The sequence below is a fragment of the Peromyscus californicus genome, unplaced genomic scaffold (genome assembly GCF_007827085.1).
Source record: "Peromyscus californicus insignis strain IS unplaced genomic scaffold, ASM782708v3 Scaffold_6__1_contigs__length_162567912, whole genome shotgun sequence".
NCBI lineage: Eukaryota > Metazoa > Chordata > Mammalia > Rodentia > Cricetidae > Peromyscus > Peromyscus californicus.
In genome coordinates this window covers 15,178,577-15,195,876 of record NW_026294584.1, presented here as the reverse complement: position 1 = coordinate 15,195,876, position 17,300 = coordinate 15,178,577, and the positions used below count along the sequence as shown (strand labels likewise).

The 17,300-nt window shown below is 37.8% G+C and overlaps 1 protein-coding gene across 1 annotated transcript; it reads right to left on the bottom strand.

The window, feature by feature from the left end:
- Nucleotides 1-728: 728 nt before the first annotated feature.
- On the bottom strand, nt 729-2,206 carry LOC128098715 (ATP-dependent RNA helicase DDX39A-like). The gene has a single exon (XM_052720092.1). It carries the CDS (start codon nt 2,132-2,134, stop codon nt 851-853), a length of 1,284 nt encoding a protein of 427 aa, XP_052576052.1. The 5' UTR covers nt 2,135-2,206; the 3' UTR covers nt 729-850.
- Nucleotides 2,207-17,300: the final 15,094 nt, after the last annotated feature.

The window sequence follows — 17,300 nt, the reverse complement described above, 5'->3', positions numbered from 1 at the left end:
AGCTTAAATTAATCCATTTCTATTAATCTATACCTTGCCACATGGCTCGTGGCTTACCGGCATCTTCACATGCTGTTTGTCATCGTGGCGGCTGGCAGTGTCTCTCTGACTCAGCCTTCTACTTCCCAGCTTTATTCTCCTCGTTGCCCCACCTACACTTCCTGCCTAGCCAATGGCCAATCAGTGTTTTATTTATTGACTAATTAGCAACACATTTGCCATGCAGAACATCCCACAGCACTTGTTAGATATATTCTATGATGATTTTCATTTGTTTTTCAGAATTTGTTATATTTACAATGGAATTAGAGTCTGTGTGTCCTGAATAAATCATTAGTTGATTTCAAAGCCTGAACCATTGTCTGGATGCTATCCACTCTGCTTTTGACTGCCAACATGGTGTTCTGCTGTCTGAGCTATGCTTCAGTATGGGCAGACTCAGGCACAACATGCAGTTTTGTTGGTATGGATTTCTAGCATGCATGGTCTCTAGACTTCAGAAGTGAAGTATCACATGGATGTGAAGACTATATAGGATTGCATCTTTTATAAATTATTTTTAAAATTAGCATTTAAGATGATGTTTCTATTATATTTTTATTAATGTACATCATTTTACTTTGTTCATATTCATTCACCCCTCTCCCACCCCCATTAGTCTCCTTCATTCCTCCAAATAATCCTATTTCTTTTAGCATGTTATATATACATATATATATATATTTTTTTTTCCACAATAAAAGTTTATTCTTACACAGCTACAGCTTTGAAACAATAAAAAGATATACCCATTTGTCACGTAGGAAGAGGATCTGAAGCAGCAAGTGGGTTGGCTACACACACATAATGGTTATCGGCTCTGTTCAATGTATGTGGAGATGTCTATTTCTTCTGGAAGCTCTGCCACATTCACTTCAAAGCGGTCCTGAACATCATTGAGAATTTTAGCATCATTCTCATCAGATACAAAAGTGACCGCCAGGCCTTTGGTACCAAAGCGACCAGCACGGGCCACTCGGTGAAGGTAGGTATCTGAGTCCTCTGGCATGTCATAGTTGAAGACGATGTTGACTCGCTCAATGTCCATCCCTCTGCCAAACAGGTTGGTAGCCACCAGGATGTGCCGCTGGAAGTCCTTGAACTGCTGGTAGCGGGACAGGCGCTCCTCCTGGGGCATGCCTCGGTGAATAGCAATGGCTGGGAAGTTCTGTTCCACTAGGAGCTGGGCCAGAGCCATGCAACGCTGCACAGACTTGACAAAGATCACCACCTGGTTAAACTCAAGGACATCAAGGAGGTCGAAGAGCTTCCGGTTCTTCTCACTGTCCTTGAGCTTGATGTAGTACTGCTGTAGCCCGTGTAGTGTGAGCTTCGTCTCGTCGTCCACAAACACCTCCATGGGATCCTGCATGCACTTCTTGCAGACGGGCCGGATCTCCTTGCTCAGAGTGGCACTGAACATCATGCACTGCTTCTCATGCGGTGTCAAGCGAAAGATTTCTTGCACGTCCCGGCGCATGTCCAGCTGTTCCAGCATCTTGTCACATTCATCTAGCACAAAGTGCTTCACATTCCTCAGGTTGAGGCTCCTGCTCCGTACGAGTGCCAGGATCCAGCCTGGTGTCCCCACCACAACATGGGAACAGTTCTTCTTCAACACATCTTCATCCTTCTTAATGGAGAGGCCCCCAAAGAACACAGATACCTTGACACTGGGCATGTACTTAGAGAAACGCTCATACTCCTTGCTGATCTGGAAGGCCAGCTCCCTTGTGTGGCACATGACCAGTACTGATACCTGGCCATTGATGGGCTTGATCTGCCGCAAGGTGGCCAGCACAAACACAGCTGTCTTGCCCATCCCAGACATGGCCTGGCATAGGACATCCATACCCAAAATGGCCTGGGGAATACACTCATGCTGGACCTCTGAAGGATGCTCAAAGCCACAGTCAACTATGGCTCTCAGGAGCTCCGGCTTCAGCAGAAAGTCCCGGAAACCAGAATTGTGAATGGAGACATAAGATCCTTTGACATCTTTCTTCTGGGGAGCTAGAGTGCTCTCCTGCGGTGTTTGGGGCTCTTCATCTTCATCATAATCCAAAAGCTCATTTTCCACATCCTGTTCTGCCATGGCACCGCCGCCCGGTTCGCCTCCGCGAGCTGCGAGGAAAGCCGCCCGCCTGGTTGTACATCGCGCCCCTGGACGCGAGCTGCCACATATATTTTTAATGTATTTTAATTTTATATATACATATCTTTCTTTCTTATATATATGCATGTGTGTGTGCCACTTTTTTCCAGGTTTCCTCTATCTTCTTCCCCTTCCTGTTAGTCTTTCCTGTCTCCAAATATTCTCCCTTCTGATTTAATGTCTGCTTTAATATGTGTTTAAATTATATTCCTGTGAAGAAGCTTTTAAATTTCATGTAATTCCCTTTGTTAATTCTTGTTACTTCCAGAACTGATGGAGCCTTTTTTTCAGAGAGTCCTTGTCTGTGCCTGTATTTTGAAATATTTTCTCCTAGCTGTTTCAAAATTTCACATCTTATATTAAAACTTTTGGTCCATTTTAAATTGATTATTTTATAGGTGGAGAGATGTGATTCTTCTATTTGTCTACATGTACTTATCTCCATTTTGCTTAGCACCATTTGTTGAGGAGACCTTCGTTTGTCCAAAAAATGTTTTTGAAACCTTGCTCAAGAATCAAAGTAGTCCCATGGAAACCACAAACAACTCAGGCAATTTCCATGGCTATTGCTTGCTCTCTGGAATCTGATAGCAAGGCCCTATGGCTGAAGACAATGATTACATGTATTATTGAACATGGAGAGGCCTAACTATAGTGTTCACACCTCTTGACTAGTGTTCACGGTAGTGGATGGTACTCTACATGCCATGAGAGAAGAAAGGAAACAATCAAGGCAGCTACAAACCCCACAAGCTGCAATGGTGACCAGCCGATGTGATACACTGGTGAAATAGTGGCACAAAGTTGTCAGAATAGCCAACCAATATCTTATTGGATTTGAAGCCCTCTACATGAGATGGATCCCAGGCCTCACAGTGCTTGATGGCCACAAACCTGGCACTAGATAGGCCATGGACCTAGGGGAAAACCACACATTTTTTCTGCTATAGGAATATAGCAATAAAATGACTCCTAATGATATTCTGCTATACTTATGTGCTGTGCGATGGTCTGTATGTCAAATGTGTGCTCTGATTGGTCAATAAATAAAACACTGATTGGCCAGTGGCCAGGCAGGAAGTATAGGCGGGACTAACAGAGGAGAATTGAGAGAACAGGAAGGTGGAAGGAGTCACTGTCAGCCGCTGCCATGACAAACAGCAAGTGAAGATGCCGGTAAGCCACGAGCCACGTGGCAAGGTATAGATTTATAGAAATGGATTAATTTAGGATATAAGAACAGTTAGCAAGAAGCCTGCCATGGCCAAACAGTTTAAACAATATAAGTCTCTTTGTTTACTTGGTTGGGTCTGAGCAGCTGTGGGACTGGCGGGTGACAGAGATTTGTCCTGAATGTGGGCCAGGCAGGAAAACTCTAGCTACACTTATGGACCAGTGTCTTCTTACTGAGCAATCAACAGAGAAGGTTCCTTCTGCAGTAGATAGGAACTAATGCAGAGAATCACAAATAGACAATGTGAGAGACCTTGAAACACTCAGTCAGATGGGATGTTTTCATTAAGCCCCTCCCCTCAGGGGTTAGGGAGTTGTGCAGAAGAGAAGGCATATCATACAGGGCCTGCCTAGGTCTTCACCAGCACTGGGAGGAGGAGTCAACACAGGCCCCCATCCCTTACTCAAAAGCTATCACCAATTGATAACCACTTGCAAATGAAAAATTAGTTTTTTCCAACAGAGTCTCATCAGGGATACAAACCACTCTTAAGGGCAAGCCCCATGCCCAGCAGAAGATGACCGATAAAAAAAGAACTCAATGGCATTTCTATAGATTATTTGTCTCAGGATATCTTAGTTAGGGTTTTTATTGCTGTGAAGAGACACCATGACCCTGGCAACTCATAAAGAAAACATTTAGGGTTTGGGGATTTAGCTCAGTGGTATAGCGCTTGCCTAGCAAGTGTAAGGCCCTGGGTTCGGTCCTCAGCTCTGGCAAAAGAAAAAAAAAGGGAAAAAAAAGGAAAAAAAAAAAGAAAACATTTAATTTGGATGGCTCACTTACAGTTTCAAAGGTTCAGTCCATTGTCATCATGATGGGGAGCATGGTGGCATGCTGGCAGATGTGGCAATGGAGAAGTAGCTGAGAGTCCTACATCTTCTAGGCAACAGGAAGTCAACTGACAGTCACACTGAGGGAAGCTTGAGCAAAAGAGATCTCAAAGCCTGCCCCCATAGTGACACATTTCCTCCAACAAGGCCACACCTACTTAAGCAAGGCCACACCTCCTAATAGTGCCACTCCTTTTGGGAGCCAATTTTTTTTTCAGACCACCACAGAGGACCATATTTTTTTCCTTTATGGTTTTTTGCATATCTATTATGGTTTCTGGTTTTGTGTTTTTATGGGATTTCTATGTGTATGGATTTGTGTGTCTATTGTTCTTTTTCTTTGGCTCTTTTTCTCCTGTTTGTTTTGTTCTATTCTGGTTTGTATGTTTTTGTTTTATATTATTTTATTACTGTTTTTCAATGACTTTGCCTTCCAATGAAAGAGAGAAAGAAAGGTTGTGGATTTGAATGGGAAAGGAGGTGGGGAGAATCTGGAAAGTTTCGGGGCAGGGGGGAAACTGTAATCAGAATATATTGTATAAAAAAAGTATTTTCAATAAAATTTTTAAAAAGGAAAGAAAAATAGCTAACTTTATTTGTTAAAAAAGAAGAACAAAGTGACGAAAGTATGCAACCTTGTCTTATTCTAAATTTTAGAGGGAATGTTTTCAATTGTCCATTTAGTAATAGTTGCCTTAGGCTTCTCATTTATAGCCATTGCTATGTTGAGGCATATTCCTTCAATTCTTATTTCCTTTATCATGAAGGTTGTTTAATTTTGTTGAAATTTTTTCTTCATAGACTCAGATGATCATGTAATTTCTCTCCTTGAGTCTACTTGTAGGTCGAATTACACTTGCTGATATGATTATGTTAAAACGTTCTGGCATCCCTAGAATGAAACCAATGTGATCAAAGTTTGTGACCTTTTTAATATGCTATTATTGGATGTGGCTTGAAAGTATTTTATTAAGAGTTTTTCATCATCATTCACTTGTTAAGCTGTATCCTTACCTAGTTTTGATGTCAGGGTAAAAATGGCTTCATAGAATGAGTTTGGTAGTGTTTCTTTCTTTCTATTTGTGGACTAGTTTGAAGAGTCCTGGTGTTAGCTCTTCCTTAAATGTTTGTAGAATACAATTGTGTAGAATACAAATCTTTCTTGTTCTAAGCTTTCTTAGTGGAAAAAATTTACTACTGTTTCAACCTTCTGATTTGTTTTGGATCTACTTAAGTTGTTTTCTTTCTATCACTTTTTTTCTCTAGACAGGGTCTCATATAACCCAGGCTAGCTTGGATTCTTGGTGTAGCTGAGGATAATATTGAACACCTGATCCTTCAGCCTCTACTTCTTCAGTGCTGGGATTATAGGTGGGCAACACCATGTTTGGTTTATGTTGTTATGGGCATCAAACCTAGGGATTCCTGAATTTAGACAAACACTCTATCAACTTCTCTACATTTTCAGTCCCATGTTTATATATTCTTGATTTAATTTTAATCAATCATATATATCTAAGACCTTTTAGATTGTCTAGATCTTTCAAATACAACTTTTCCAAATCATTTGCTAATGATTTCCACATTTCACTATAATCTGTTGCAATATCCACTTTTATTAATTTGGGTCATCTCTCTTCCCTTTGCTGAGTTTGACTGTGAATATTCTGTCTTGCTTATCTTTTTGAAAACCTACTGTTTGTTCCATTACTTCTTTGTATCACTATTTTAGTCCCCATTCTATTAATAAGTCATCTTGTCATTTAAAAAATTTTATTTATTTTGTTTTTGTTTTCAATCTTAACATTTGTTATACTCTTCCATTTACTTATTTTGGGGTTGGAGTGTTCTTGGGTTTCTAAGACCTTGTGGTATCTTGTATGCTTCTTATTGGAATGCTCTCTATTTGTTTCTATTTAATTAAAATATAATCACAGAATTTCTCCTTTCTGTTCATCACTCTTACCTTTCCCATATCCAACCTCCTCCTCCCAAATTTATGACCTCCTCTTCTTAACTTTATTATTATATATACATATAAACTAATCAACATATAACTACAATTACTGAGTCGCTTCAATTTTGCCTTCATGTACATGTTTCCATGGCTAACCACTCTATACTGGATAACCAACCAGGGTGGTTATGATGGGGAAGACCAATTCTCCCACTCTTAACAGTTCATAATCACCTGTTCCTCTCATTTAGGGGTAGGACTCCATGAGATTTTCCCTATCTATATAGGAATGTCAACTGTTGTTGGAATTTTCCAGGTTTTGCTTAAGTAACTATGTTTTTGAGATTTTGTAATTATTGTATTTAATCACTTAGTGTTATATGATGCCCTCTTAGAACAACCTTTGCTCTATTCCCAGGTTCTGATAGGTCATGTCTTCATTTTCCTTTGATTCAAGGAATCTTATAACATCCTTGATTTCTTTAATGGCTCAAAAAATCAAAAGTGTCAAATATATGCATATTTATACAGATTTTCTTGCTTTTGCTTGTTTGCTTTATCAGATGCATCATCATCTGTTAATATATGAGAAATTAAGTCTGGTTATTATTTTTGTTAAGACTCACTTGATGGCCGTTCTGGCTAGTCTTATGTCAACTTGACACACAAACTAAAGTTATTTGAAAGGAGGGAACCTCAACTGAGAAAATGCTCCCCAAAGAACTGACTGATTGATGGAGGAGAGCCCAGCCCATTTTGTATGGTACCATTTCTGGGATGGTGGTCCTGGGTTCTATAAAAAAAAAGCAGGCTGAGCAATCCAGTAAGCAGTTGCCCTCAATGGCCTAAGCATCTGCTCCTGTCTCCAGATGATTGCTCTGTTTGGGTTCCTGTCCTAACTTCTTTTAATGACAGATGGCTGTATGGAAGTGTAAGCCAAATAAACCATTTCCTTCCCAACTTGCTGTGGGCCCTGGCCCCCCACTGTGAGTGGCTGCCGCCTTGCTTGCTGACCTTGACCAGATGTCCTCCCTATTCAGATTCCCTGCCGGTTTCCTTCTCACCTAATGTTCTACCGGAGGTTCTTTGTTCCTGTATCCTGCATTTGGTGTAAACAGCTTAGATGCAAAAATGTAGTGAACTTCTGCCCTCCGGGGATCCGCCATTGTGCTGTAAGCCTGTATTTAAGGTTTCCTCCCTCTTTCAATAAACGGCATTCGGCTGGCACTCGGCATTCAGCCGTGGTGAATGACTCGCTGTCTCTTGTCCCTTATTTTTTAATCCACAGCCCCTCGCTCGGACATGGTGAACGGGTGGTGGTAGTGCGGGCGTTATCCCTACAACTTGCTTTTTAGTCATGGTGTTTTGTCACAGCAATAGAAACCCTAACTAAGACAATGGTCTAGAATGTGATCTATTTTGATGAAGATTCTGTAGGCTGCTAAGAACATCTGTAGACAAAACAGCTGTATTTCTGTATAAACTATTTGATGTATTTCTGTTAACTTTATTTTATCTATGGTGCAGTTTAACTCTGAATTTCCTTTGTTGAATTTTGTCTGCAATGTATATCTATTGATAAGAGTGGGATGTTGAACTCACCCACTATTAATGTATCTACATCTATCTGTTTCTTCTTGGCCAGTAGTGTTTGTTTTATAAAAGTGCATGTACCAATGAGTATGCATTAATATGTAGTTGTAGAGGGCCTGAGGGCCTTGTACTCATAGAGAAGCACTAAGAGAACCAGGAATGTTAATCATGCAGAGGAGGAGATAAAATCAAATACTTGCATTCCATCCAGAAAGCTGAGAGTGGAGGTTGTTAATGACCTGGCGACCTTTTTGTTATCTGTAGGGACAGACCTCATCCTAATTCCCCAGAATGAATATCCCAGACTCTTCCCTCCTCAGATCATTACCTGTCCTTAGGGTAGATGTCACAAATACTTTATGTCTACTGACCTCTATGCCATTGGTCAGACCACACTAGATTCTAGGCCTTTTAGCTATAGAACCCACCTTTATGGTCACATGTACTTTGTAAAAGAGTCTCTATGTAGTCACACCTTAAGCTTTATTGTGCACCTGGAATTGGACTGATTGTTGCCTGGAAACTTATCTCCAAATTATAATGTGTTTTAAATATGCTTACAATGAACCACCAGGCATTAGATTCTGTGAAGTCTGATCCAGATTGACAAAGTCAATGTGTACTGGTTTTCATTCTCATCTCTTTGCACAGTTTGCTTCCATGTCTGACACCTGCAGGGACCCCCTCATGTAGTGACCATCTCTGTTTCTTCTGACTAATTTTGGCTTGATGTTTAGCCTTGATGTTTGGCTTGAAGTCCATGTTGACAGACTTGGTATATCCATTTCCATCATTTTACTTTCAGCCTATGTGTGTCTTGGCCAACTTGTCTCTTGTAGACAAAAATAATTAATTAGGTATTATTTTTAATCCACCCTGAGCCCTGGAGGTCTGGCTGCTCACTGACATTGGAGTTTACCCTCAGGTGATCTTCCTTGCCACAGAAAGTGGAGCAAGTGACCGCCCTGCCCTCCTGAACCTGGGCTTTGGCATCTGCTCTTCTCTTCACCACTGAATTCTGTATTGCCTTTGGTTCAGAGACCATGGAAACACGCCCTTACTTGGGACTGCCTGGCTCGGGACTCTTCCCTTTTTCCAACTCTCTCTGTTAGCCTGAAACAATATTTTGAGGACATAGTCTCAAACAGTCATTTTCTCCACACAGGGCTTATTTATATCTCCCCTAAATATGGAGAATGACAAAGTGGATTTCTTTTCAGAGGTGACCTGTCACCATCCTCACACCAAACCTCCCAGGCACTCAGGGGCCTGTTTCTAGGACTGGTAGTCTCCTTTTTACCTGAGCCACATGGCTTATCCCGTAGATGAGTCTTGGCTTTCCAGACCTCTACTGGGTAGCAGGGAGATTGCTTCTATCTTTTTTTCTTTTGAGCTTTTCTGTCTCTGCAGGCTTCAAAGCTACTCAAACATCTGTTTAGTGATTTCTTATGATCTATCTTTCTCCCTTCAAAATGGTCTATTCTTTTTTGCCCAGATTGATTCCACTTCACTGCGTACATGGGGACAGGATCATTTTTTATGATCGTATTGGTGGTGGGATGTAGAGAACATTTGTTTATATATTATGAATTCTCTCTAAAACTTGGCACGGAGCTATCCACGGTGTCAATTTTTAGAAGGCATTCAGGCCACTTTTCACATCCATCTCTTTGAGGTTTGTTACCGTTTTCACTGCATTTAAAAACTGCTGCTTGCAACTCACATTGCTGACAAGAGATGTTGGGGTAACCTTGAAATCAGTCTTTGAAGTGAGCAAGAAAGATACAGTACACTGAGTTAATATTCTGACCCGCCCCTTGGGAACCAATATTAATATTCTGACCTGCCCCTTGGGAACCAATATTAATATTCTGACCTGCCCCTTGGGGCGGCCCTGCATCCTCACATAAAAGCCTCATTTTAAGGAAAAAACCCTCCCCTTCCTCTTTCTCTTCTGCTTTTCCTCCCACGAGGTGTGCACCCTCAACTCCCCTCTCTTTTCCTCTCTCTTCTCTCCCTCTTTCCTATCTTTCTCTTTGTCTCTCTATTATAATAAACCATTTCTACACAGATGCAGCATCTGGGTTGTGAATGAATGTCCTCCACCACCACTACCGCCATGCCTGCATGGTGTGTCCTGCCCGCTGCTACATCTGCCCAGCATGCATGCTCTGCTTCCCTGCATGTATGGAATACCTGCTGGGGTCTCCCCCAACCCCCATGCAAATTCATAGCATACTGGTTCTGGAAATATAAACAAAGACACTGAAATGAGGAAGAAGCAGCCATTTCTGCAGGGAGATAAGCTAAAGTACTCCAGTGAGTAAGAATTAGGTAATGGAAACATCTTAGAATAATTGGAAATGTTCTGTAAATTTTGACCTTAGTTAAATACTGGTTTTGGATTATATCTTTTGTATGAATTATTTGTAATTATAACAAGGTTTTCTGAGACTTGAGAAGCTATGTTGAATCATGTTATTAGCTTATCTGTAAGCTGCTAGCATTTTGCATAGTGGGTGGCCAGGGGCTCCTATCCACAGAGGCTGGAAGGGTGGGGTCTACGTACCAGGTTTGCTGTGTGTGTGCAGCAACAGCTATATCAACTACTACAACAAAAGTTGTTTTGTGTGGCCACACAGAAGGTGTGAAATATTCATCAAATTTACCTCTCTGTTTTTCTTGCATGAAATGTTGCCTTCTTTCTTTACTCCTCTTTAAAGGCTACCTTTATCTGGGACGATTTTCTGTTAAACTTGGAACGAACTTAGGCTAGTGCATAAAATATACATTTGTTCCATTTTTTCCTCAAGAGTGAATCCACCTCAACCAAAACATTGTGGAGAAATATTTCCCTTTTGCTTTTGTTCTCCTCAAACCAGCCCAATCCAGCGCTAGTTTGTCGGACACTTGCTCTGTGTGTTATCTGATTTTCCATTTGCCAATTCAAATGTACTCTCTTTTATTAACTCTTGATTTTTTTCAGTTCTTTGGCTTTTACATTTCCTATTCTGAGTCCTTTTACTGATGTTTGTAACCCTAGTGCACTCATTTTTAAAATCCATGTTTCCTGCAGTCTAAAATGAAACCAACAATTAGAAAAATTTAATACAACTGTTGGTGCACAGCATGGATGCTTGTGAAAATGTTTCTTCAGAGAAAATAGATTTATGCGTTATAAAAAGATGATCAGATAACTTCTAAAGTCTCTTTCTCACATCATAGTTAAGAATCATTACAGAATATATCTAAATTTAAAAGGACAACTGGATATCGGTTATTGTGATCATTCATGTCAGCTTGGATGGATTTGGAATCATCTAGAAGACATTCCTCTGGGTAGCACCATCCTGTGTTCTGGGGTTCTAGACTGAGTGTTTTATGCCCTTTGGGGAAGAAAGGTTAAAGGGAGCAACAGCATTACTTCTCTCCTCTTCCTGACTGGGGACACAGTGTGACAGCTGCCTCACGCTCCTGCCGTCACAGCCGACCTTCCTCTGCGATGCTCTGTTTGCAGGCGATGTCTGCATCTCCTGAAACGTTGAGTCACCATGGATCATCATTTCCCTAAGTCGTTTTTGTGAAGTGTGCTGTGACAACAATGAGAAAAGAAGCACGAAGGGCTGCCGACTCAAAGTTTAAATCACATCCAGGCATGTGGTAACATTTATATTGTCAAACTTACAAGTCAAGGTTTTCATAGCACATTTTATTTTGAAGAGAAATTTCCAAATGTTAATTATTTCACTGAATAATGCATTCTCTTTATACAAACTTACATATTATATATACAGTTCATTTTTTTATTATTGCCAACCACATTTCCTTACTCCCACTAGAGATAATCTTTATTTTTCACATGTGTACATCACTCTATCTATATCTTATGTGTTTGTTCAAAAAATATTCAAGCACATTTTCTAAAATTAGATATAAATGCTGTGGAATGGTGTTTCTATATGCTGTGAATATGTGTTGCTGCTCTCATTGGTTGATAAATAAAGCTGTTTAGCCAATGGTGAGGCAGAATAAAGTTAGGCAGTACTATCAAACTGAAGATGGAGATGAAGAACAGAGTTGGGGCAGAAACCAGCAGCTGCTAAAGGAGCAAGATGCCAGAGCACTGGTAAGCCACGGGCCATGTGGTGAGACAAAGATTAATAGAAATGGGTTAACTTAAATGTAAAAGCTGGTTAGTAACAAGCCCGAGCCATGGGCCAAACATTTATAATTAATATAAGCGTCTGAGTGATTATTGGAAACAACTATGGGACAGGGAGAGACAGAGGGAAACTGCCATTTACAAATAAACTACACCAAGCATATTTTTTGCAAATAAATTTTCTCAGGGATCACAAAATTATCATCTTTCTGTGTTAGTAGCTATTTTAGCTGTTGTTTACTGAATTATGTTTTTCTTAGAGAGAAAAAGGGCTCCTTCCTTGTCTGGACATTTCACAACCCCAAATACATGTTTTTATTTATTTATTTATTTATTTATTTATTTATTTATTTATTTATTTGTTTGTTTGTTTATTTTAAGAAAATTAAGACCACTAATCATTCTGGGTCAGGTATTTAGGGTTATCAAGAGACTATTTCACGACTAACACTATCAAATCCTGGGTAAATATCTAATTGGTATCTTCACTTAAATATAATAGATTTTTTTCTGAAATAAATATTTCTAATAGTGCTAGTGCACATTTTATGTTTTTCTTTCACTGATTTTTCTGTTGCAATACAAATAAGGGTAAATGAACATGATAATTACATCTGTGTTATCTGGTGCTTAGAGAATATTTTGGAATATTAATCTCTAGTATAAAATCTAAGTACTGATTTTTCTTTATTTTGACCAATAGACGGATGTTAAATTGCAGCACTGATAATATTTTCTAAAAATAATGAGATTAGTTAAAAAATTTTAGAACCTAAATTTAAGTGCTAGTTTCATTTAAATAATTTTCATTTAAATTAAATTATAATTTATAGTTTGTTTAATATTAGTATTTAATTTTAAATGTTTTAAAAACAAAATAATATTTTATATCTAGAAATTTTCATATGATTTTCTACGTTTATATTATTGATCTTTAAATGAGTGTGTATTTTTGTTGAGAATATTTAGGAGAAAAGTATACCATTCTTTTTACTATGAAAATTACAGCACTTCCTTTTTAATTCTTTCATAAAGAATAAATAAATTAACCTAATAAGAACAAAGCAAATTAGAACTAAGAAAAGAAGTAAAGTTGAAAGGAGGAAGACAAAATTTTTAAGGAGTCAGTTTAATGTAATTTGTTAAAATCTAGAATCAATAAAGTGAGAATTTTATGCTGGTGAGCCTAAAGCACATAAAATTTGCAATTATAACACACCAGACCTGCTACTCTTGAATGTTAATTGCTGATCAAAACAATGAAAATGAGAAAAATGAAACTCATTAGATTCAAACCTATAATTTATGCAAATCAGATAAAATTACTCTAATTTGTATGTGTTCTACTCATTAAAGGTTTTCAGCTGGACATGGTTCTTGGAAGATGATCCTGGGATATGAATGTCAAAATTTCTTGTAGCACGAGCGTATTTTTTGCAAGACTATAGCTTGAGTCAAGTTAATACTAACTTATGTTTTTTTTGTTTATTTCATTTAATTAATACATAAAAGATATAATTAAACTTAGTAATGGGATCCCATGTAAACATCTGTCTCCAAAACATTTATTATTTCTTTACAGTGAAGCCTTCAAAATCTTTCCTTTTCTTCTATCTGTCTGAAATTTGCTGTGTTATTGACTTCCGTAATCCCCCTCCTGTGCTAGAGCACCTCAGAGCTTGTGTTTCTGCCAGACTTTACCTCACCTATCACTGATCTAGCAGTCCCTATTCTTCTATAAACCCTCCCCAGCTTCAGGTAACTATCATTCTCCTCTCAAGTTATATGAGACTGGGTTTTTTCACTTAGCAAATCTGGGGGTCACCTGAATTTTTGCAAGTGAAAGGATTTCATTCTACTTTGTGGTTGAGCTGGTATCTGTTGTACATGTGCACCTCCTCTTCTTCATCCATCATGGATTAATGAGCACAAATTGTTCATTTCCAGACTGTCGGAGCCTGCCGACCAGTCCACTGGTAGCTGGGTGGAGGCGTGCACACTGTAGAGACAATGAAGACGACAGACTAGAGTCGAGAGGACTGCCAGTCAATGCTGCACAGCACCTGAGTCTATTTCACAGCCAGCTCATATACAGTCTTCAAGGACAGAAGTAGAACAGTGCATAGCACAGGCATTCAACCACTATCTGTCCCATCCTTGAGTCAAGGAGCAGGCAGCTTCATTTTCTATTTTGATGTACCTCCGGCTGGTGTCAGCAGCCTGCCTTTAGCTAGATAGTATGTTCCTTCTTGAGGGATAATCAGGACTTTCTCACAGCCCTGGAGCAAGCAAGTCTGAACTCTATTGACTCAAAACAGACATCCGATTCAAACTGGGAAACTGAGTCAGTTGTGGGATCCCACACTAGAGTAGAAATTTCCAGGAAAAGTGTTGCAGTGAACACAGGCATACAGGCATCTCCTCAAAGATTTCTTTGGTTATATGTGGAGAAAAGATTCTAGTGGGTCTTGTGACAGTACTATTTAAATTTTCATTTGCGTGGTGTATTCCAGGGTGCAAGGACTTCTATTTGCCAAACACTCTCAGTAATTATTATATCTTGTCTTTTTGAAGGCAAAAGTGAAGTACCTCAGTTATTTTTACTTGAGTTCCTCTGGTGGTTAATGATGCCGAGTATCTATTTGATATTTGATGGATTTATTAGAAATTAAAAGGAGTATTTTTCACATTTATTTACTTATTTAGGGTTGGGGGCTTGTTGCACAGCACATCTGTGGATGCCAGAGGATAACTTTCAGTAGTAGGTTCTCTACTTCTAACATATGACTTTTGTGGTTCTAAATCAGGTTACCAAAGATGGTGGTAAAATTATTTACCCACTCCCTTGTTGAAAATTTTGTGTCACTATTAGAGAGAAGTTTTCAAGTTCTCTTCCAATTTTTAAAATTGTGTTATGTATTGTTCTGCTATTGAGTTATATGAGATTTTAAAAATATAAATCCTGAATATAAGGTGTTATACAAATATTGTTTGTAAAGACAATAAAATATTATTTAGCCTTTGAAAAGGAAAAGTTCCTGACATTTGCCACAACATGTACTCATCTCTAGAAAGAAAAATATTACATAATTTCACTTATTGTGGAATCTAAAAAAAAGTAAAATTTATAAAGAGAGATCTGTGTACAGCATGAGGAATTTAATCAGTAGTAGTTTACTGCAGTCATGATTTTTGCTAGAGTACACAATATCTGTTCCTTCCATGGGAGGGGGAGTTGAGTAATAGGTATGATGATTTCTTCCACTATAGTAGTAAGCATGTTTTATAATCTTATATCTTAAATATGCATAATTTATTTTTTTAAAAAAATATATCACAGATCTTGTTTCTTTTCTAGCAAAACAAATTGAAGTTTAGTATTCTTATTAAAATATAATGTCACTAAAAATGACTTGTGTCCATTTATCCACCTATGTTGTCTGTATGTATAGAATGATATCTGGAGCAGAATCCTTTCTATACAGTGAAAAAGTTAAATAAAGAGCAAATAATAACTAGTACTTAAGGACTTGTGAACACTGATAAGGGGCATTTACAACATGTTTCTGAGATGTAAGTGTGCATGTAATAGTTATCTGAGAATAGTGATCTTTTTAGAGCCATAAATGAATGAAAAATTGATATAGAAAATGTGATTTCAATATATGAAGCTAAGGAGGGCAAACATGTGAGGTGATTAAAAACAAACATAATAAAAAAACTGTTGAGAATGAAAAAAATCAGAATGAAATGGTTAATTTCAGGGGAAATCAGGTGAGGAAAGAAATTAAAGATACGATATCCATGAAGTACATATTTTATCCATGAGACTATATACAACAAACAATCTCTGCTAAGTGTGTAACTTTAATTGTGCATGTGGCTTCATTATCAATAAAACAAAGAAATAAAATTAATTGCTATTTAATTGTTTATGCATCAGTTATATAAAGTATAAATTTTAACTTGAGAAGAAAATTACAAAAGTAATTTTGTCTACTAATCATTGACCTGAAATGTGATGAAGACAAATTTTATAATAATGATGGTCAGGATAAGGTATAGAAAACATTAATTTTGGTCAAGATACTTGCAAAACTATTGGAGCTTGTTTGGCAATGCTGTGTAAATTTATTCTCATAAAATGTGGACTCATTTAGGCCAACAATGATATTCTGTTTTGGACCAAGTAAAAGATAACATCTGACCTTGATACACAAAGACTGAATGTCTTGAGGAATCATGTAACAGATTTGACATGACACTTTCTTTTGGGTGCTTGGTTAGAATGTTGTTATACTTAACTTAGAGCAGGTCTAAGAGAAATGTAGTGTCAAGTGAAGTAGTAACAACAAACATTTTGAGCAAATAAACCAGAAACTAAATGCCTGAGATCATTTCTGCTTATTCTAGATCATGATATGACTTAGATAAGACTTTGAAAAAATGATACAGCAATCTGGTATGTGTGTTTGGGTTTTCTCTGTATGGTCCACCATGGCTAAACTTGAAGAAAGAGTTTAAAGATACTGTTATGGATAAAGATATTAATTTAAAAGAAGTTGCAAAACATTCTGGGGCTGATAATACTGTGGTAGAGCATTTCCTTAGAATGCTCAAGGCCATGGTTCAATCCCAGTAGCACAAAATAAAAATCATTCTTGGATAGCTGATTATGCAATCAAATTAAAACACTTTGTAATAATTTCAGCATTGTGATAATTTATCATCCATAGTCCTATGTATTACTTTAATAATGTATGTAAATTTATTATATATTACTACTTTATTTGGTATTAATTCTATTTATGGCCTTAGTTTGTATTTCTTAAGCATTGAGAAATGACTGCAAATTACCGTTCTTGAAAATATATTAACATTATAGTAGCTGCAGAAGTGTGTCTAACTGACATAATCTACAAAAAAAACAAGGATGTCTAAAAATATAAGTTATACCATATTTCACTTAATGATTTTACTGAAATGAAAGAAATAAAAATTTTAGAGAAGAAATCTGTTATCATAATTTATAAGCAACTATACATATTTTATTATTGATTGAATAACAATAATTCATTAAAAATTAAGAGATATTCAGACATTGTCAACTATAACTAACTGCTATTTGTTGATACTTTCCTACTTTCACTGATACAAAAGCATACCTTCTGACATATGTTTCAATTTTGAGATTTTAAAAAATATTTATCCCTTTTGTTTTTCTCGTTTCAGCCTTCATAGTACTATGTCCTATTATCCTTCCCCTAGAGCTCTGCCAAGCTCCAACATGGTCCCTTTTTATTTTCCTGGTTTCTGTGGCTTGTCTA

What these genes read in the sequence shown, in the direction of transcription:
- LOC128098715 (XM_052720092.1), bottom strand. Translation starts at nt 2,134, where the DNA reads ATGGCAGAACAGGATGTGGAAAATGAGCTTTTGGATTATGATGAAGAT.